The sequence below is a fragment of the Rhinoderma darwinii genome, chromosome 9 (genome assembly GCF_050947455.1).
Source record: "Rhinoderma darwinii isolate aRhiDar2 chromosome 9, aRhiDar2.hap1, whole genome shotgun sequence".
NCBI lineage: Eukaryota > Metazoa > Chordata > Amphibia > Anura > Rhinodermatidae > Rhinoderma > Rhinoderma darwinii.
In genome coordinates this window covers 80025624-80049981 of record NC_134695.1, presented here as the reverse complement: position 1 = coordinate 80049981, position 24358 = coordinate 80025624, and the positions used below count along the sequence as shown (strand labels likewise).

Genomic DNA, 24358 nt, shown 5'->3' with positions numbered 1-24358 from the left:
GATTCATCACACAGAGGGATCTCACATATTCTATAGATACATCACAAACAGAGGGATCTCACATATTCTATAGATTCATCACACACAGATGGATCTCATATATTCTATAGATTCATCACACACAGAGGAATCTCATATATTCTATAGATTCATCACACACAGAGGGATCTCACATATTCTATAGATTCATCACACACAGGGATCTCACATATTCTATAGATTCATCACACACACAGGGATCTCACATATTCTATAGATTCATTACACACAGAGGGATCTCATATATTCTATAGATTCATCACACACAGAGGGATCTCATATATTCTATAGATTCATCACACACAGAGGGATCTCATATATTCTATAGATTCATCACACAGAGGGATCTCATATATTCTATAGATTCATCACACACAGAGGGATCTCGTGTATTCTATAGATTCATCACACACAGAGGGATCTCGTATATTCTATAGATTCATCACACACAGAGGGATCTCGTATATTCTAGAGATTCATCACACACAGAGGGATCTCATATATTCTATACATTCATCACACACAGAGGGATCTAATATATTCTATAGATTCATCACACACAGAGGGATCTCGTATATTCTATATATTCATCACACACAGAGGGATCTCATATATTCTATAGATTCATCACACACAGAGGGATCTCATATATTCTATAGATTCATCACACACAGAGGGATCTCGTATATTCTATAGATTCATCACACACAGAGAGATCTCGTATATTCTATACATTCATCACACACAGAGGGATCTCATATATTCTATAGATTCATCACACACAGAGGGATCTCGTATATTCTATAGATTCATCACACACAGAGGGATCTCGTATATTCTATAGATTCATCACACACAGAGGGATCTCGTATATTCTATAGATTCATCACACACAGAGGGATCTCGTATATTCTATAGATTCATCACACACAGAGGGATCTCGTATATTCTATAGATTCATCACACACAGAGGGATCTCACATATTCTGTAGATTCATCACACACAGAGGGATCTCATATATTCTATAGATTCATCACACACAAAGGGATCTCGTATATTCTATAGATTCATCACACACAGAGGGATCTCGTATATTCTATAGATTCATCACACACAGAGGGATCTCGTATATTCTATAGATTCATCACACAGAGGGATCTCGTATATTCTATAGATTCATCACACACTGATGGATCTCGTATATTCTATAGATTCATCACACACAGAGGGATCTCACATATTCTATAGATTCATCACACACAGAGGGATCTCATATATTCTATAGATTCATTACACACATAGGGATCTCATGTTCTATAGATTCATTACACACAGAGGGATCTCATATATTCTATACATTCATCACACACAGAGGGATCTCATATTCTATAGATTCATCACACACAGAGGGATCTCATATTCTATAGATTCATCACACACAGAGGGATCTCACATATTCTATAGATTCATCACACAGAGGGATCTCATATATTCTATAGATTCATCACACACAGAGGGATCTCGTATATTCTATAGATTCATCACACACAGAGGGATCTCGTATATTCTATAGATTCATCACACACAGAGGATCTCGTATATTCTATAGATTCATCACACACAGAGGATCTCATATATTCTATAGATTCCTCACACACAGAGGGATCTCACATATTCTATAGATTCATCACACACAGAGGGATCTCATATATTCTATAGATTCATCACACACAGAGGGATCTCATATATTCTATAGATTCATCACACACAGAGGGATCTCATATATTCTATAGATTCATCACACACAGAGGGATCTCACATATTCTATAGATTCATCACACACAGAGGGATCTCATATATTCTATAGATTCATCACACACAGAGGGATCTCATATATTCTATAGATTCATCACACACAGAGGGATCTCATATATTCTATAGATTCATCACACACAGAGGGATCTCATATATTCTATAGATTCATCACACGCAGAGGGGTCTCATATATTCTATAGATTCATCACACACAGAGGGATCTCACATATTCTATAGATTCATTACACACAGAGGGATCTCATATATTCTATAGATTCATCACACACAGAGGGATCTCATATATTCTAGATTCATCACACACAGAGGGATCTCATATATTCTATAGATTCATCACACACAGAGGGATCTCATATATTCTATAGATTCATCACACGCAGAGGGGTCTCACATATTCTATAGATTCATCACACACGGAGGGATCTCATATATTCTATAGATTCATTATACACAGAGGGATCTCGTATATTCTATAGATTCATCACACACGGAGGGATCTCATATGCTATAGATTCATCACACACGGAGGGATCTCATATATTCTATAGATTCATCACACGCAGAGGGGTCTCATATATTCTATAGATTCATCACACACAGAGGGATCTCGTATATTCTATAGATTCATCACACACAGAGGGATCTATTTCCAGCAGTTTTTTCTTGTAATGTTGATGATTATGGGAACAGTTACTGAAAACCCAAAATTTTGTGTCTCAGAAAATGAGAATATTATATAAACCCAATTTCAGAAAAGATTTTTAATACCGAAATGTCGTCCTACTGAGAAGTCTGTCCAGAATCTGCCCTCAATACTTGTCCGGGGCTCCAACTCTGCATGAATTACTGCATCAATGCTGCGTGGCATGGAGGCGATCAGCCTGTGGCACTGCTGAGGTGTTATCAATGCGGCGTGGCATGGGGCGATCAGCCTGTGGCACTGCTGAGGTGTTATCAATGCGGCGTGGCATGGGGGCGATCAGCCTGTGGCACTGCTCAGGTGTTATCAATGCGGCGTGGCATGGAGGCGATCAGCCTGTGGCACTGCTTAGGTATTATCAATGCGGCGTGGCATGGGGGCGATCAGCCTGTGGCACTGCTGAGGTGTTATCAATGCGGCGTGGCATGGAGGCGATCAGCTGGTCTCTACCCCGAGGTATTACCTCCTCACACTATCACATGATCCTCTACACGTGGGCTCTGCTGTGGTCAGGAGACACTTCCTGGAAATCTATTAATCAGGTCAAAAAGAGCAAAGAATAAGAGAGCGCTGAGGATTCCCGACACTGCACCGCCTTACGTATCGGGGAGCACCGCCTGACGTATCGGGGAGCACCGGCTGACGTATCGGGGAGCACCGCCCCTGCTTCACGTGTGCCGTCAAGATTGCAGCACCTGGGACTTTACCTGACTGTCTCCCACACCAGCTGATTCTATTACATTGTATGATATGTAGACTGTATCCGTATCTGACTACTATACGGAGTCCTGTACATTACATCCACCTAAACCACACTGAACCAGCAGGGAGTGGCAGGAAGAGGTGCTGCAGATTGAGAGCTAACAGCAGAATTGTGACTGCAGCTCTGGATGTGACTATAGTATAAGACCTGATGTTACAGCAGAATTGTGACTGCAGCTCTGGATGTGACTGGAGTATAAGACCTGATATTACAGCAGAATTGTGACTGCAGCTCTGGATGTGACTGGAGTATAAGACTTGATGTGAGGTATCGGCAGAGTTACTCAGCGTTCTGCGGAGAATTAACCTGTGAGAAGAGGCAGAGCTGCACTTTGAGGTGACTCAAGGTGTCATTGGACCTTCTGTCTCGTTCCTGGAACTCGATCCTCTGCGATCAGTATCAGCACCTCCGGGACACACTACACCTCCCGCTGACACAATACACCTCCCGCTGACACCTGCAGAGCACGGAGAACACAATCTCTTCACTGCATAAAACAGCAGCTCCACTAAAGGACAATAAAGCCGGGAGGAAGGTCCTGCGCCCACTGGATCCAAGGTCCCTGACTGAGGGTCGTTCATGGCCGCCACTGAAGATCGCTGGGAGATTTTAGCGTCTTGAGGTCCTTTTACACCGTCCAATTATTGTGCAATCGCTCGTTGTCCGGCTGATCGTATCGTTATCGGCAGAACATCTCCCTGTGTAAACTACGCGCAGCCACCATGATGGAAATTTACAAGTGATCGGAGTAACGAGCGCTGCTCCTCATACTAGATCCTTGTGACAGGAGCAAACGATCGCCGATCAACTAACGGTCTCATTGGTCAGCGCTCGTTTACATGCCCCACGTCGATAAATCCAATAAGCCTCTCGTCCCAGGTTATATAACACAGGATATAACTCCGGATCAGTACAGGATAAGTAATGTAATGTATGTACACAGTGACTCCACCAGCAGAATAGTGAGTGCAGCTCTGGAGTATAATACAGAATATAACTCCGGATCAGTACAGGAGAAGCAATGTATGTACACAGTGACTCCACCAGCAGAATAGTGAGTGCAGCTCTGGAGTATAATACAGGATGTAACTCAGGATCAGTACAGGATAAGTAATGTAATGTATGTACACAGTGACTCCACCAGCAGAATAGTGAGTGCAGCTCTGGAGTATAATACAGGATATAACTCAGGATCAGTACAGGATAAGTAATGTAATGTATGTACACAGTGACTCCACCAGCAGAATAGTGAGTGCAGCTCTGGAGTATAATACAGGATATAACTCAGGATCAGTACAGGATAAGTAATGTAATGTATGTACACAGTGACTCCACCAGCAGAATAGTGAGTGCAGCTCTGGAGTATAATACAGGATGTAACTCCAGATCAGTACAGGAGAAGTAATGTAATGTATGTACACAGTGACTCCACCAGCAGAATAGTGAGTGCAGCTCTGGAGTATAATACAGGATATAACTCAGGATCAGTACAGGATAAGTAATGTAATGTATGTACACAGTGACTCCACCTGCAGAATAGTGAGTGCAGCTCTGGAGTATAATACAGGATATAACTCAGGATCAGTACAGGATAAGTAATGTAATGTATGTACACAGTGACTCCACCAGCAGAATAGTGAGTGCAGCTCTGGAGTATAATACAGGATATAACTCAGGATCAGTACAGGATAAGTAATGTAATGTATGTACATAGTGACTCCACCAGCAGAATAGTGAGTGCAGCTCTGGAGTATAATACAGGATATAACTCAGGATCAGTACAGGATAAGTAATGTAATGTATGTACACAGTGACTCCACCTGCAGAATAGTGAGTGCAGCTCTCGAGTATAATACAGGATATAACTCAGGATCAGTACAGGATAAGTAATGTAATGTATGTACACAGTGACTCCACCAGCAGAATAGTGAGTGCAGCTCTGGAGTATAATACAGGATGTAACTCAGGATCAGTACAGGATAAGTAATGTAATATATGTACACAGTGACTCCACCAGCAGAATAGTGAGTGCAGCTCTGGAGTATAATACAGGATGTAACTCAGGATCAGTACAGGATAAGTAATGTAATGTATGTACATAGTGACTCCACCAGCAGAATAGTGAGTGCAGCTCTGGAGTATAATACAGGATATAACTCAGGATCAGTACAGGATAAGTAATGTAATGTATGTACACAGTGACTCCACCAGCAGAATAGTGAGTGCAGCTCTGGAGTATAATACAGGTTATAACTCAGGATCAGTACAGGATAAGTAATGTAATGTATGTACACAGTGACTCCACCAGCAGAATAGTGAGTGCAGCTCTGGAGTATAATACAGGATGTAACTCAGGATCAGTACAGGAGAAGTAATGTAATGTATGTACACAGTGACCACCAGCAGAATAGTGAGTGCAGCTCTGGAGTATAATACAGGATATAACTCAGGATCAGTACAGGATAAGTAATGTATGTACACAGTGACTCCACCAGCAGAATAGTGAGTGCAGCTCTGGAGTATAATACAGGATATAACTCAGGATCAGTACAGGATAAGTAATGTATGTACACAGTGACTCCACCAGCAGAATAGTGAGTGCAGCTCTGGAGTATAATACAGGATGTAACTCAGGATCAGTACAGGATAAGTAATGTATGTACACAGTGACTCCTCCAGCAGAAGAGTGAGTGCAGCTCTGGAGTATAATACAGGATGTAACTCCGGATCAGTACAGGATAAGTAATGTAATGTATGTACACAGTGACTCCTCCAGCAGAATAGTGAGTGCAGCTCTGGAGTATAATACAGGAGGTAACTCAGGATCAGTACAGGATAAGTAATGTAATGTATATACACAGTGACTCCACCAGCAGAATAGTGAGTGCAGCTCTGGAGTATAATACAGGAGGTAACTCAGGATCAGTACAGGATAAGTAATGTAATGTATGTACACAGTGACTCCACCAGCAGAATAGTGAGTGCAGCTCTGGAGTATAATACAGGATAAGTAATGTAATGTATGTACACAGTGACTCCTCCAGCAGAATAGTGAGTGCAGCTCTGGAGTATAATACAGGATGTAACTCAGGATCAGTACAGGATAAGTAATATAATGTATGTACACAGTGACTCCACCAGCAGAATAGTGAGTGCAGCTCTGGAGTATAATACAGGAGGTAACTCAGGATCAGTACAGGATAAGTAATGTAATGTATATACACAGTGACTCCACAAGCAGAATAGTGAGTGCAGCTCTGGAGTATAATACTGGATGTAACTCAGGATCAGTACAGGATAAGTAATGTAATGTATGTACACAGTGACTCCACCAGCAGAATAGTGAGTGCAGCTCTGGAGTATAATACAGGATATAACTCAGGATCAGTACAGGATAAGTAATGTAATGTATGTACACAGTGACTCCACCAGCAGAATAGTGAGTGCAGCTCTGGAGTATAATACAGGATATAACTCAGGATCAGTACAGGATAAGTAATGTATGTACACAGTGACTCCTCCAGCAGAATAGTGAGTGCAGCTCTGGAGTATAATACAGGATGAGTAATGTATGTTTACAGTGAATCTGCTGTAATTGGAACCAGAGGGGGGCAGAAACTTTAGCTCTGACCTCTGAACTCGTGAGTACAATAAATCCCAGCACGCAGAACATCTACCGCAGTCACCAGAATCCGCAGCTTCTCTCCTTATATTCTCCTCCACTCACTGACTGCTGTAGAACTACAAGTTCCAGACTACGCACCAAACCTCTCCAGTTACCAGGCATGATGAGACTTGTAGTTCCACAGGATGGAGATGCGGCGCAGCAGGGGGTGTCCATCTTCTGAGAGTTGTAGTACTTGCGGTGGAATCTCAGCGGTCGCATTTATCTGGTGATTTCAGCAGCACATGAAATATTCAGGACAAATGTGATTCGACGGCCGATGAGAAGGAAAACGAAATCAATTTACTGATTGTGAGAGCGTGAACTGCGGGCGCGGATTAATTAAGACATAAGGGAAATACAATGGCGCTCGTGACACTGCTGATAGCGGCCAGAAGTGGATACCGCCGTGGTAACGAGATCTGCCAGCCGGGGTAATGATATAATAAGATATAATGTTACAGCACGGGATCGGAGCGCATCGTACGCTGAAATTCTGCAACAAAGTCCCGAACACATGTCAGTGAACGGAATTCTAAGGAACGCCGGAGAAATCCACGCTGAAGTCTAAGCACGAGGCACGCTCCGAGTCCACGAAGGTCTGGTCTGTCGCGGATTCCTGCCGTGAATTTCACATTGCGATGATCTAAATCTGCGACCAACTCCGCAACTAAATTTTGTTGTGAAATTTGGTGCGGTTTTTCACGTTAGTTCTACAATGAATATTTCATGTGAATTGCGCCTCCGTAGCATCAACGATGAACATTGGAGTATTTATAGTTCTGACAAAAGCCTTACAGTAATCCTCTGTGCTGCTGTGGACTGCTCTTTCTAACTATGAACCTCAATCTGCAACCTCCCATAAAATTAGCACAATCATCTACTGAAATCCTCTGTGCTGCTGTAGACTGCTCCTTCTAACTATGAACCTCAGTCTGCAACCTCCTATAATATTAGCACAATCCTCTACTGAAATCCTCTGTGCTGCTGGGACTCTTCTCCTTCCATTATGTACCTCACAGTGGGGGACCTCTCTCACAAGGAGCACACGCTTCTCCTGAAATCCTCTGCGCTGCTGGTGTTTGCACAATGTGTGTGAGATTCCTTGGTCACCCCGGTCCTGCGATCACCGCCGCCACATTCACGCCGTGGAGATGACGCTCATTTTATATTAGACTAATGTTCCTGTGCGGCTCATTCTGATTGGCGCAGAACTTCAGCCTCATAAATGAATCATTGCAGGAGAGACGGACGCGTTACGAGATGAAGGGAAATGTTCTTTCTATCTTTAGAATCAGCCTGAGTGGATATTTATTCGTCGGTGGGTTAACGGTGCCCCAAAAATAACCGGGAGCGGCGCAGCGCCCAATATCATTGTTACTCTGAGCGGTGGGAGATCGGAGTGCGGCGCCATTACTAAGCCATATGCGCTACGGAGGAGCCGGCGCCCATTCTGCTGCGTAACACCCGTCTCTGCGCCACTTTCACACGGCCCGATTATTGGGGACACGAGCGCCCGCAGAACGCCCCTCCAGATCATCACCCTCTGCAAACAGGAAACGGATCAGCCGACAAGCGAGCAAACGCTGATTCACCGGCGACCGTATCCTTCATGCTGCAAGAAATATCATCGTTGTCGGCAGCAAATCTCCCGGTGTAAACAACGACGCGCTGCCGCCATGATAATAACGTATGAGGACGAGCGGCCGCAGCTCTATATGTGTCGTCCCCCCCCCCCCGATCACAGCGCCTGGTGAAAGAAGCAAACGAGCGGCAATCAGCGAGCGATCAGTCATCAGCGCGCTCTATATGTCCCGTGTACGAGGACCCTGCCCTACAGCGGCTCAACAGTATCACACATGATAGGATTAGATACACAGCTCAGCAGACAGTATCACACATGATAGGATTAGATACACAGCTCAGCAGACAGTATCACACATGATAGGATTAGATACAGCGGCTCAGCAGACAGTATCACACATGATAGGATTAGATACAGCAGCTCAGCAGACAGTATCACACATGATAGGACTAGATACACAGCTCAGCAGACAGTATCACACATGATAGGATTAGATACACAGCTCAGCAGACAGTATCACACATGATAGGATTAGATACACAGCTCAGCAGACAGTATCACACATCATAGGATTAGATACACAGCTCAGCAGACAGTATCACACATGATAGGATTAGATACACAGCTCAGCAGACAGTATCACACATGATAGGATTAGATACAGCAGCTCAGCAGACAGTATCACACATGATAGGACTAGATACACAGCTCAGCAGACAGTATCACACATGATAGGATTAGATACACAGCTCAGCAGACAGTATCACACATGATAGGATTAGATACAGTTGCTCAGCAGACAGTATCACACATGATTGGATTAGATACAGCGGCTCAGCAGACAGTATCACACATGATTGGATTAGATACAGCGGCTCAGCAGACAGTATCACACATGATAGGATTAGATACACAGCTCAGCAGACAGTATCACACATGATAGGATTAGATACACAGCTCAGCAGACAGTATCACACATGATAGGATTAGATACACAGCTCAGCAGACAGTATCACACATGATAGGATTAGATACACAGCTCAGCAGACAGTATCACACATGATTGGATTAGATACAGCGGCTCAGCAGACAGTATCACACATGATTGGATTAGATACAGCGGCTCAGCAGACAGTATCACACATGATAGGATTAGATACACCGCTCAGCAGACAGTATCACACATGATAGGATTAGATACAGTAGCTCAGCAGAAAGTATCACACATGATAGGATTAGATACACAGCTCAGCAGACAGTATCACACATGATAGGATTAGATACAGTAGCTCAGCAGACAGTATCACACATGATAGGATTAGATACACAGCTCAGCAGACAGTATCACACATGATAGGATTAGATACAGTAGCTCAGCAGACAGTATCACACATGATAGGATTAGATACACAGCTCAGCAGACAGTATCACACATGATAGGATTAGATACATAGCTCAGCAGACAGTATCACACATGATAGGATTAGATACACAGCTCAGCAGACAGTATCACACATGATAGGATTAGATACACAGCTCAGCAGACTGTATCACACATGATAGGATTAGATACACAACTCAGCAGACTGTATCACACATGATAGGATTAGATACACAGCTCAGCAGACAGTATCACACATGATTGGATTAGATACACGGCTCAGCAGACAGTATCACACATGATAGGATTAGATACACAGCTCAGCAGACAGTATCACACATGATAGGATTAGATACACAGCTCAGCAGACAGTATCACACATGATTGGATTAGGTACACGGCTCAGCAGACAGTATCACACATTATAGGATTAGATACACAGCTCAGCAGACAGTTTCACACATGATAGGATTAGATACACAGCTCGGCAGACAGTATCACACATGATAGGATTAGATACACAGCTCAGCAGACTGTATCACACATGATAGGATTAGATACACAGCTCAGCAGACAGTATCACACATGATAGGATTAGATACACAGCTCAGCAGACAGTATCACACATGATAGGATTAGATACACAGCTCAGCAGACAGTATCACACATGATAGGATTAGATACAGGGCTCAGCAGACAGTATCACACATGATGGGATTAGATACACAGCTCAGCAGGCAGTATCACACGTGATAGGATTAGATACACGGCTCAGCAGACAGTATCACACATGATAGGATTAGATACACAGCTCAGCAGACAGTATCACACATGATGGGATTAGATACACAGCTCAGCAGGCAGTATCACACGTGATAGGATTAGATACACGGCTCAGCAGACAGTATCACAGATGGTGGGATTAGGGTTTGTGCACACGACCTCTTTTTAGACGTAATTTGGGCGTTTTACACCTGAAAAGACGCCTCCAATACGTCGGCAAACATCTGCCCGTTACTTGCAATGGATCTTACGATGTTCTGTGCAGACGAGCTGTCATTTTATACGTCGCTGTCAAAATACGGCGCGTAAAATGACGGCTCGATAAAAGAAGTGCAGGACACTTCTATACATTATATGCAGGACACTTCTATACATTATATGCAGGACACTTCTATACATTATATGCAGGACACTTCTATACATTATATGCAGGACACTTCTATACATTATATGCGGGACACTTATATACATTATATGCGGGACACTTATATACATTATATGCGGGACACTTCTATACATTATATGCAGGACACTTCTATACATTATATGCAGGACACTTCTATACATTATATGCAGGACACTTCTATACATTATATGCAGGACACTTCTATACATTATATGCAGGACACTTCTATACATTATATGCAGGACACTTCTATACATTATATGCAGGACACTTCTATACATTATATGCAGGACACTTCTTGGGACGTCTTTAGGAGCCGTTTTCTCATAGACTAGTGAAAACCGCTCCAAAAACGGCCGGAAAAACGCTGCGAAATACGTGAGTGGCTCAAAAAACATCTGTAAATCAGGAGCTGTTTTCCCTTGAAAACCGCACCGTATTTTGAGACGGTTTTGACTCTGCGTGTGACCCTAAGATACACTCCTCACTGCCGTATCCTGTTTAGTAGGACGCACATGGCAGTTACATTGGTTGCTATGTTGATGCTGCCACCTAGTGGCCATTTTCTCATCATGTTTCCTTGCTATTATTAGTAGGATGTGGATGATTTTTCTTGTTTTTTCATCACCTCCTCATCTTCGATAAATACCCCTAACCAAGGCCGGCAGTGAGGGGCCCCGTTCACCATCAGTTTATGGGCCCCGCGCTCACACTTTTTAAGTCTCCAGCAGTAATTGTGCGCCAGTCCCGTCCATGTATCTATAAGGCTATGTGCACACGATAACGGCAATTACGTCTGAAACTCGGAGTCAATGAAAAACTGTTCCAATTACGTCTCAAGAAGTGACATGCACGTCTTTGACGCGGGCGTCTTTTTACGCGCCGTCTATTGACATCAACGCGTAAAAAAAATGCCCGTCTGCACAGAACATCGTAAGCCCATTGATTTCAATGAGCAGATGTTTGCCGGCGGTTTGGAGCCGTATTTTCGGACGTATTTCGAGTGTTTGTAAATAGGGAGTGTGAACATACTCTTAGAAGGTGGCGGTGTCCCGGGCCCCTGCCTGCTGGGCCCCTGCCCGGAGCCGCATATTGTATGTCCCCCCGCCAGGCGCCATAATGGAGGGGCCCCCTGTATCGCCGTCCACACGCTACAATGTCGGTGCTCGGACTAATTTTCTGTCTGTTCAATCCGATCACCATTTACACCCAGGGACCGATATTGATCTGATTGGACAGATATCGGTCAGACATCGGCCGTCTATGGTACTCACTCACCCGGTCTTCCTCCGCGCGGAGGTCCGGCATGGTGCTGATACACAGGTTGATGGCCGTGGTGGCCACGAATAAGATGGACAGACAGGCAAACACCTTCCCGGGCAGCCCGGAGCGCGGGTTCTCCACCATGTCCCGCAGTCTGCTCATACAATGTCCCGTCTTGGCGGGCTCTTCCAGCATGCTGACGGTCTCCCGGTTCCTGTGCGTCTCCTCCTCCTGCTTGAGCTCCGCCAGTTCTTCCAGTCTCATGAAGAGCTTCCTCAGGCAGCAGCGCTCCAGGTTGGAGTCCTCGATGCCCCAGTACATCAGCTCATCCTGGAAGGACAAGGCGCACATGTCCCGCAGCAGCCGCAGCTTCCCCGCCGCTAAGAAGCTGACGATCATGCGGAACGCACACGGGTTCCTGTCAAAGAAAAACTCATTGGTGTCTTCATCAAAGTCGTCACATATTTGGGTGATGTCGTCGTAGCTGCTGCAGAACCTCAGCCTCCCGAGTCTGCTCATGGGGAAGTCGTCCAGGGTGCTCCACGGCAGGAGGTACCGGATGCCCCCGACGTTAATGATGATTTCTCGTTTAAAGTCGGTCGTGTACAGATCGTCCGGGTCACGGAGTCTCCTCGCCCGCCGGTACTTCACCCCCTTAGCGGTCTGCGACTCCGCAGCTGCCGGGAAGAAGCGGTTCAATGAGCTGCTGGAGGTGCCGCTGAGGTCACTGTAGTCGCTGCCGCCTGACATTATCCGCATCTCGGACAGAAAGCGGAGACTTCACGCGGGAGAACTGCGGGGAAGAGCAAGACGATCACTGAGCGATGCCAGCAGAGAACTCCGACCCAGGGAGAAGGGAGGTGGGGACCATGCCAGTGTATCTAAGCCTATCATGTGTGATACTGTCTGCTGAGCAGTGTATCTAAGCCTATTATGTGTGATACTGTCTGCTGAGCTGTGTATCTAAGCCTATCATGTGTGATACTGTCTGCTGAGGGGTGTATCTAATCCTATCATGTGTGATACTATCTGCTGAGCTGTGTATCTAATCCTATCATGTGTGATACTGTCTGCTGAGCTGTGTATCTAATCCTATCATGTGTGATACTGTCTGCTGGGCCCTGTATCTAATCCTATCATGTGTGATACTGTCTGCTGAGCCGCTGTATCTAATCCTATCATGTGTGATACTGTCTGCTGAGCTGTGTATCTAATCCTATCATGTGTGATACTGTCTGCTGAGCTGTGTATCTAATCCTATCATGTGTGATACTGTCTGCTGAGCTGTGTATCTAATCCTATCATGTGTGATACTGTCTGCTGAGCTGTGTATCTAATCCTATCATGTGTGATACTGTCTGCTGAGCCGTGTATCTAATTCTATCATGTGTGACACTGTCTTCTGAGCCGCTGTATCTAATCCTATCATGTGTGATACTGTCTGCTGAGCTGTGTATCTAATCCTATCATGTGTGATACTGTCTGCTGGGCCCTGTATCTAATCCTATCATGTGATACTGTCTGCTGAGCTGTGTATCTAATCCTGTCATGTGTGATACTGTCTGCTGAGCTGTGTATCTAATCCTATCATGTGTGATACTGTCTGCTGAGCCGTGTATCTAATTCTATCATGTGTGACACTGTCTTCTGAGCCGCTGTATCTAATCCTACCATGTGTGATACTGTCTGCTGAGCTGTGTATCTAATCCTATCATGTGTGATACTGTCTGCTGGGCCCTGTATCTAATCCTATCATGTGTGATACTGTCTGCTGAGCCGCTGTATCTAATCCTATCATGTGTGATATTGTCTGCTGAGCTGTGTATCTAATCCTATCATGTGTGATACTGTCTGCTGAGCTGTGTATCTAATCTATCATGTGTGATACTGTCTGCTGAGCTGTGTATCTAATCCTATCATGTGTGATACTGTCTGCCGAGCTGTGTATCTAATCCTATCATGTGTGATACTGTCTGCTGAGGGGTGTATCTAATCCTATCATGTGTGATACTGTCTGCTGAGCCGTGTATCTAATTCTATCATGTGTGACACTGTCTTCTGAGCCGCTGTATCTAATCCTATCATGTGTGATACTGTCTGCTGAGCTGTGTATCTAATCCTACCATGTGTGATACTGTCTTCTGAGCTGTGTATCTAATCCTATCGTGTGATACTGTCTGCTGAGCTGTGTATCTAATCCTATCATGTGTGATACTGTCTGCTGGGCCCTGTATCTAATCCTATCATGTGTGATACTGACTGCTGAGCCGCTGTATCTAATCCTATCATGTGTGATACTGTCTGCTGAGCTGTGTATCTAATCCCATCATGTGTGATACTGTCTGCTGGACTGGGTATCTAAGCCAATAAGCACTACTTTCCCATCATGTAATGTGACTATATTTCTTTATAAAAATAATCGGCATGGATAGTGCTGGTTGCCGTATAATAGTAGTGGATGATGGGGGTGATACCTGACAGGACGCTTGCTGTAAAGTTTTCTCTCCAGGTAAGTAGTGGCGGCTCGTTCCTCCTCATCCTCCTCACCGGCCGCTGCCAGCAAAATAAAGAGAATGTGCAGAGTGCTGATCTGTCCTCTCCTGCTCACTCCTCTCCTTCTCTTCTTCTTCTCCTCTCTCTTCTTCTTCTCCTCTCTCTTCTCTCTTCTTCTCTCTCTCTCTTCCTCTCTTCTCTCTTCTTCTCTCTCTCTCTTCTTCTCTCTCTCTCTTCTTCTCCTCTCTCTTCTCTCTCTCTCTCTTCTTCTCCTCTCTCTTCTCTCTTCTCTCTCTCTTCTTCTCCTCTCTCTTCTCTCTTCTTCTCTCTCTCTCTTCTTCTCCTCTCTCTTCTCTCTCTCTTCTTCTCCTCTCTCTTCTCTCTTCTTCTCTCTCTCTCTTCTTCTCCTCTCTCTTCTCTCTCTCTCTTCTTCTCCTCTCTCTTCTCTCTTCTTCTCCTCCCTCTTCTCTCTTCTCCTCTTCTCCTCCCTCTTCTCCTCCCTCTTCTCTCTTCTCCTCTCTCTTCTCTCTCTTCTCTCTCTTCTCTCCTCTCTCTTCTCTCTCTTCTCTCTCTTCTCTCTCTTTTCTCTCCTCTTTTCTCTCCTCTTTTCTCTCCTCTTTTCTCTCCTCTTTTCTCTCCTCTTTTCTCTCCTCTTTTCTCTCCTCTTTTCTCTCCTCTTTTCTCTCCTCTTTTCTCTCCTCTTTTCTCTCCTCTTCTCTCTCCTCTTCTCTCTTCTCTTTCTTCTTCTCTCTTCTCCTCTCTCTCTTCCTCTATATTTTTCTCCCCTCTCTTCTCCTCTTCTCTTCTCTCTCCTCTTCTCTTCTCTGCTCTTCTCTCTCCTCTTCTCTCTCCTCTTCTCTCTCCTCCTCTTCTTTCTCCTCTTCTTTCTCCTCTTCTCTCTCCTCTCCTCTTCTCTCTCCTCTTCTCTCTCCTCTTCTCTCTCCTCTTCTCTCTCCTCTTCTCTCTCCTCTCTTCTCCTCTTCTCTCTCCTCTTTTCTCCTCTTCTCTCTCCTCTTCTCTCTCCTCTCTTCTCCTCTTCTCTCTCCTCTCCTCTTCTCTCTCCTCTTCTCTCCACTTCTCTCTCCTCTTCTCTCCACTTCTCTCTCCTCTTTTCTCCTCTTCTCCTCTTCTCTCTCCTCTCCTCTTTTCTCCTCTTCTCTCTCCTCTTCTCTCCCCTCTCTTCTCCTCTTCTCTCTCCTCTTCTCTCCACTTCTCTCTCCTCTTCTCTCTTCTCCTCTCCTCTTTTCTCCTCTTCTCTCTCCTCTTCTCTCCACTTCTCTCTCCTCTTCTCTCTCCTCTTCTCTCTCCTCTTCTCTCTCCTCTCTTCTCCTCTTCTCTCTCCTCTCCTCTTTTCTCCTCTTCTCTCTCCTCTTCTCTCTCCTCTCTTCTCCTCTTCTCTCTCCTCTCCTCTTCTCTCTCCTCTCCTCTTTTCTCCTCTTCTCTCTCCTCTTTTCTCCTCTTCTCTCTCCTCTCTTCTCCTCTTCTCTCTCCTCTCCTCTTCTCTCTCCTCCTTCTCTCTCCTCTTCTCTCCACTTCTCTCTCCTCTCTCCTCTTCTTCTTCTCCCTCGGTATTGTACTGGGCAGAGCTCTCGGGACTGCTGCACCTGGACATAGTGGGGGGCCCTGTCACTAAGGTGTATCTGGGGGTGCAGAGGTTGTAGTCACACCTCGGCCCCTGTGGGGTCACAGTCGATAGACACCTCTAGAAGTGACGGGGTCCTAGTTAAGATTTTGCATTGGGGTCCAGGAGCTTCCGTCCCGTGTTCTCTCTTTCTGTCCCTCGTGTGTCCGGTGCATTTTCCACATTCCTGAATTTCGGGGTCCTCGGCGTCCATTGTGGTTTATGGGGTGACATCTGTGCCCTCCAGTCCTCCGCTTCTCTTTTTGGGGGCTCCATTGCTCTTTGTTCTTGGGTCAGTGACATTTTATCTTTGTGGTTTCCAGATCTTCAACGCTTCTGTACAAATAGGCCAATTCGATTGTCAGTTCTTGTGCCCGGGACGTTTTACTTTTCACGCTCCCCCCCCAGTTTTGTAGGATTTTGCTTCCACCTTCTGAGTTTCAGACACTTTACTGACAAGTTCCTGAGAAATACTCGGGGGGATCAGACGCACGGAATATTTGGTACCGAACATGATAGAAGAAACGGGGCGGGAGCAGTTACCGTGGCGACCAATCAAGTGCAAGATGGACGTTGAAAGTGAACGCCGCCTTCTATTAAGTAACTGCCCCCTCCCCCGAGTCTCCGCTTTCCTACACGCTCTCTGCGTCTCGTTACGTCGGTTGCTCTTATGTCCTCGGAGGGTTAATTAATAAGATCCTTCCGGGAATAATACGGAATAAACTGCGGCGTCCTCACCGGGGAGACAATCACCTGTTCTATCTTTAGGAAATAAGCGCCCCCCCCTCCTGGTTTTCTACAAAACTCTTCATTAAATTCGCCCCTGAGTCCCGGATTCGCTTCCCCGGAGATGGAGCGCAGTCCGTGAACGTGGCCGCTGTCCGTGGGATGATCTGAAGCCGTGATGTTGATGGATTTGTATTGAATTGTGAAGAGGCGCTGAGTGGGAGTCACCTGTGTGATCCCGGCCTGATATATAATGTACGGACCCCTATACACCGCGGCGTCCCCTTACACCAATGTACAGTCATTCACCTGAACCCTCCCCCGACAGCTCCACCGCACGACATATAGAGACATATATACACTGCGACAAACACAATTATAGGGAGAGTCTGCAGCCAAACGAGCGGTCCCTGAGCAGAAGAGCTTACATTCTACCGGAGAGGAGAAGAATGAGCAGGGATTAGGATACCGCGGGGTTTCCATCATAAGCGGCCTGTAATATCGTACAATGACCGCTGCAACCAGACGACAAGGATCACAAACTCCCAGCAGGTCCTGATATTCCATTTTTAATTTATGCGTTCTGTTTTTATGATGATTTTACTATCGGTGGCGCAAATGTAGCTGTGTCCATCGTATAGGCTGAGGAGGCCTCGGTTTATGGCAGCACTGATCACGGGGCAGCAGAAAACGCCTCCGCGCCATATAACTGGTCATCGCCCTTCCCTTGCTGTTCCTCAGGGTTAAGCTCCCCCAAACAATGATGGGAAGGATAAGACCTGAAGCTTCATCAACCAAAAAAAAGCTCAGAATTCTGTGCGGATTATTGTCATAATATATCTACATAGCTGTCAGATCTGTTTTCCTGTCACAGAGCTCCAAATCTCCTGTATAGGCATAATTACATGCCTGCAGGCACCACTAGAGGGAGCTCACTACATACAGATATATACAGCTCCCATAGAGTTACATGATAACATTCTACTACCTGCAGGCACCACTAGAGGGAGCTCACTACATACAGATATATACAGCTCCCATAGAGTTACATGATAACATTCTACTACCTGCAGGCACCACTAGAGGGAGCTCACTACATACAGATATATACAGCTCCCATAGAGTTACATGATAACATTCTGCTGCCTGCAGCCACCACTAGGGGGAGCTCAGTACATACAGATATATACAGCTCCCATAGAGTTACATGATAACATTCTGCTGCCTGCAGCCACCACTAGGGGGAGCTCACTACATACAGATATATACAGCTCCCATAGAGTTACATGATAACATTCTGCTGCCTGCAGTCACCACTAGGGGGAGCTCACTACATACAGATATATACAGCTCCCTTAGAGTTACAGGATAACATTCTACTACCTGCAGCCACCACTAGGGGGAGCTCAGTACATACAGATATATACAGCTCCCATAGAGTTACATGATAACATTCTACTACATGCAGCCACCACTAGGGGGAGCTCACTACATACAGATATATACAACTCCCATAGAGTTACATGATAGCATTCTTCTGCCTGCAGCCACGACTAGAGGGAGCTCACTATATACAGATATATAAAGCTCCCATAGAGTTACATAATAACATTCTGCTGCTTGCAGCCACCACTAGGGGGAGCTCACTACATACAGATCTATAAAGCTCCCATAGAGTTACATAATAACATTCTGCTGCCTGCAGCCACAACTAGGGGGAGCTCACTACATACAGATATATACAGCTCCCATAGAGTTACATGATAGCATTCTTCTGCCTGCAGCCACCACTAGAGGGAGCTCACTATATACAGATATATAAAGCTCCCATAGAGTTCCATAATAACATTCTGCTGCCTGCAGCCACCACTAGGGGGAGCTCACTACATACAGATATATACAGCTCCCATATAGTTACATGAAAACATTCTGCTGCCTGCAGCCACCACTAGGGGGAGCTCACTACATACAGATAGATACAGATCCCATAGAGTTACATGATAACATTCTGCTGCCTGCAGCTACCACTAGGGGGAGCTCACTACATACAGATATATACAACTCCCATAGAGTTACATGATAACATTCTGCTGCCTGCAGCCACCACTAGGGGGAGCTCACTACATACAGATATATACAGCTCCCTTAGAGTTACAGGATAACATTCTACTACCTGCAGCCACCACTAGGGGGAGCTCAGTACATACAGATATATACAGCTCCCATAGAGTTACATGATAACATTCTACTACCTGCAGCCACCACTAGAGGGAGCTCACTACATACAGATATATACAGCTCCCATAGAGTTACATGATAACATTCTGCTGCCTGCAGCCACCACTAGGGGGAGCTCACTACATACAGATATATACAGCTCCCATAGAGTTACATGATAACATTCTACTACCTGCAGCCACCACTAGGGGGAGCTCACTACATACAGATATATACAGCTCCCATAGAGTTACATGATAGCATTCTTCTGCCTGCAGCCACGACTAGAGGGAGCTCACTATATACAGATATATAAAGCTCCCATAGAGTTACATAATAACATTCTGCTGCTTGCAGCCACCACTAGGGGGAGCTCACTACATACAGATCTATAAAGCTCCCATAGAGTTACATAATAACATTCTGCTGCCTGCAGCCACCACTAGGGGGAGCTCACTACATACAGATATATACAGCTTCCATAGAGTTACATGATAACATTCTACTACCTGCAGCCACCACTAGGGGGAGCTCACTACAGATATATACAGCTCCCATAGAGTTACATGATAACATTCTACTACCTGCAGCCACCACTAGGGGGAGCTCACTACATACAGATATATACAGCTCACATAGCGTTACATGATAGCATTCTTCTGCCTGCAGCCACGACTAGAGGGAGCTCACTATATACAGATATATAAAGCTCCCATAGAGTTACATAATAACATTCTGCTGCCTGCAGCCACCACTAGGGGGAGCTCACTACATACAGATATATACAGCTCCCATAGTGTTCCATAATAACATTCTGCTGCCTGCAGCCACAACTAGGGGGAGCTCACTACATACAGATATATACAGCTCCCATAGAGTTACATGATAGCATTCTTCTGCCTGCAGCCACCACTAGAGGGAGCTCACTATATACAGATATATAAAGCTCCCATAGAGTTCCATAATAACATTCTGCTGCCTGCAGCCACAACTAGGGGGAGCTCACTACATACAGATATATACAGCTCCCATATAGTTACATGAAAACATTCTGCTGCCTGCAGCCACCACTAGGGGGAGCTCACTACATACAGATAGATACAGATCCCATAGAGTTACATGATAACATTCTGCTGCCTGCAGCTACCACTAGGGGGAGCTCACTACATACAGATATATACAGCTCCCATAGTTACATGATAACATTCTGCTGCCTGCAGCCACCACTAGGGGGAGCTCACTACATACAGATAGATACAGATCCCATAGAGTTACATGATAACATTCTGCTGCCTGCAGCCACCACTAGGGGGAGCTCACTATATACACATATATACAGCTCCCATAGAGTTATAGGATGTGCTTCTGTAGAGACAATTTCCGCAAAACCGCAACAAAAAGTCATGTAAAGTTGATTGGGGTAAATCTTTCACCATTGACTGATTTTACAGGCATCACATGGGATCTATTTGCGACATTACATCATCCATTGTAACCGATAACATATTGCGATTCGTCTGGCAAGTTTTGCGTTTGCGCCCACCTGCAGGTGATGATGAAGCAGGAGAACACATACAGAGACTATTCTGGGGGTCACGTGGGCAGAGCACCCCGCAGCAGCTGTTGAGCGCAGAGTCCGCCGCTGCTGAATATCCCAATCTCTTGGTGATCATTAGTAACGTGATGGCGGGAGGATTATTTTCCGCAGGTCTCCGTCTCTGTGATGCAAATTGCTGCTGGGATTAGATGGACATGAACGATGAGCTGGTGGGGGGGGGGGGATGATCCGCCGCGGCCCGAGGTCGCTGCCCCTTATGTCAGGACAGCGGAGATTCAGCCTTTATCAGATGCAGATCAACAGCCAAATATATATATACACCGTGGACAGAGAAGTCTACACGCCCCGGTTACAATGCCCGGTTAATGTCTCCCATAATCTGTGCAATTCCATTAAAAAACAAACCGAAATCTTAAAAATAACAAAGCGACATTAATGTGGAGCAGAAATCTGCCCAGCCCTGACCTAGCACTTTGCTGAATTCCCCTCTGACTTTATGAAGCGTTCAGACTTTTTTGGGTAGAAGTTGATCCGCCTTCTATAGATTCTCTATGGGGTTTAGGTCGGGTGAGTTTGCCGGCCAATCAGGCGCAGTGATCCTGTGGTTATTACACCGGGTGTTGGTACTTTTGGCAGGGTGGGCCGGTGCCAAATCCGCGTCTCATAAATCTGTCAGCGGAGGAAGCATGAAGTGCCGGGAATGTCCCGCTAGACGCTGCGCTGACCCTGGACTTGAGGTTATTCCGGACCCTTCACTGAACCAGCATCGGGGTTATTATCCGGCGACCCGAGTCCTGATCAAATTGACATCGACACAGCCGAGAATGAAGAACAAATGAGCGACTACATTACCCCCCCCCCCCCTCGTTATCGCTGCTCACGCCGCTTTTGTTGGGGAACGCCGGGTCCATGGTCTGGCGCTGACCGTCCCAGCGTGCGGACACGTCACGTCTGATTATCGCGCATCAACGCAGAAGACGAGACGCCGCCAATGGGACAAATTGGTCTCTGTGAATTAATACAATGGATTTCATTTCTGTGGTTTAAATTGTCAGATCTGATCACACAGTGAAAAGCGAAACCCAGGAGGATAAACGTCTATTATTTACGCAGCCGCGAAACGGGACGGAAAGTCATAACTGCTGTGGAGAATCCCGGATAAACCTCAGGGAGCTGCGCTCATACTAAGCTCACTGCTCCATGAATAGAATGCCAGAGCGGCAGTGTAGACTGACATTGAGGGATAATGAACCCTGTTTCCCCTTCTAATAACCGTCTGTTGCTTTATCAATGACCATTTAAGTACAAATTGCCCCGAATACTGAAGAGGACGGAAGAACAAATCTATTCCTCTATTAAAATAAATGACGCCATTTAATTGGATGTAATTTTGGTGTTTCCTGCAGATCTCTGGTGACCGCTCTCTATATATATCGATTCTGTAGACGGGATCAATGCTCCGAGCAGCGAGCGCGGCTTGTGATGGATTCAGAAATAAAGGCGCAGGAATTATGGTGAAATGACGCTAGACCGCGGCCCCAGTGATGCACGTCACCCCTCCCCCGATAACTGCCCCCTCCTCACTGCGCTCTGATGCTGTCACCGCGACGCTGATTCTCCATAACGCGATAGACACAAAACCAATGACGAAATTATGAGAAATTCAATCGACCCAAGAAATGCCAGAAAACAGGCGACAAAGTATCCGGACCGCGCAATAATCACAACTATCAATTCACCACAAGGAATGAGACCTCGTATACGTTCTCCACCACTGCCCTGCGTAAACCGCGCAACAATCCACCGGCAACGAGCAAATAGCCAAATACTCACTGATCAGAACTGCCCAAAAAATGGTCACTTGTCGGCTCCACATCCCCCCTTGTGAGAAGACCCTCACCCATATAGCAGAAGGTATCATAGAAGTGGAGCCAGAAAAGAGAAATCTCATACCACCCCTGTCCACAGGGGGCAGTATTATAGTAGTTATATTCTTGTATATAGGGGGCAGTATTATAGTAGTTATATTCTTGTATATAGGGGGCAGTATTATAGTAATTATATTCTTGTATATAGGGGGCAGTATTATAGTAGTTATATTCTTGTATATAGGGGGCAGTATTATAGTAGTTATATTCTTGTATATAGGGGGCAGTATTATAGTAGTTATATTCTTGTATATAGGGGGCAGTATTATAGTAGTTATATTCTTGTATATAGGGGGCAGTATTATAGTAGTTATATTCTTGTATATAGGAGCAGTATTATAGTAGTTATATTCTTGTATATAGGGACAGTATTATAGTAGTTATATTCTTGCATATAGGGGGCAGTATTATAGTAGTTATATTCTTGTATATAGGAGCAGTATTATAGTAGTTATATTCTTGTGAATAGGAGCAGTATTATAGTAGTTATAATCTTGTATATAGGGGGCAGTATTATAGTAGTTATATTCTTGTATATAGGGGGTAGTATTATAGTAGTTATATTCTTGTATATAGGAGCAGTATTATAGTAGTTATATTCTTGTATATAGGGGGCAGTATTATAGTAGTTATATTCTTGTATATAGGAGCAGTATTATAGTAGTTATATTCTTGTATATAGGGGGCAGTATTATAGTAGTTATATTCTTGTATATAGGAGCAGTATTATAGTAGTTATATTCTTGTGAATAGGAGCAGTATTATAGTAGTTATAATCTTGTATATAGGGGGCAGTATTATAGTAGTTATATTCTTGTATATAGGGGGTAGTATTATAGTAGTTATATTCTTGTATATAGGAGCAGTATTATAGTAGTTATATTCTTGTATATAGGGGGCAGTATTATAGTAGTTATATTCTTGTATATAGAGGCAGTATTATAGTAGTTATATTCTTGTATATAGGAGCAGTATTATAGTAGTTATATTCTTGTATATAGGAGCAGTATTATAGTAGTTATATTCTTGTATATAGGGGGCAGTATTATAGTAGTTATATTCTTGTATATAGGAGCAGTATTATAGTAGTTATATTCTTGTATATAGGAGCAGTATTATAGTAGTTATATTCTTGTATATAGGGGCTGTATTATAGTAGTTATATTCTTGTATATAGGAGGCAGTATTATAGTAGTTATATTCTTGTATTTAGGAGCAGTATTAGGGTATGTTCACACGGCCTATTTACGGACGTAATTCGGGCGTTTTGGCCCCGAATTACGTCTGAAAATAGCGCCTCAATAGCGCTGACAAACATCTGCCCATTGAAAGCAATGGGCAGACGTTTGTCTGTTCACACGAGGCGTATATTTACGCGCCGCTGTCAAATGACGGCG

At 44.8% G+C, this 24358-nt stretch overlaps 1 protein-coding gene across 3 annotated transcripts in view; it reads right to left on the bottom strand.

The window, feature by feature from the left end:
* KCNG4 (potassium voltage-gated channel modifier subfamily G member 4) overlaps positions 1 to 16948 on the bottom strand; it is a 23955-nt gene extending 7007 nt beyond the window's left edge. Inside the window, exons 1-2 of one of the 3 annotated variants that reach the window (XM_075838279.1) lie at positions 14893 to 14978; positions 12434 to 13211 (exon numbers count right to left, since the gene is read on the bottom strand). In XM_075838279.1, coding sequence (XP_075694394.1) covers positions 12434 to 13177 — 744 coding nt within the window. In that variant the 5' untranslated portion in view covers positions 13178 to 13211; positions 14893 to 14978. Of the gene's footprint in view, positions 1 to 12433; positions 13392 to 14892 lie in introns of those variants that run through there. The other 2 variants (XM_075838277.1, XM_075838280.1) reach the window with 2 other exon arrangements.
* Between the last annotated feature and the right edge of the window lie 7410 nt (positions 16949 to 24358).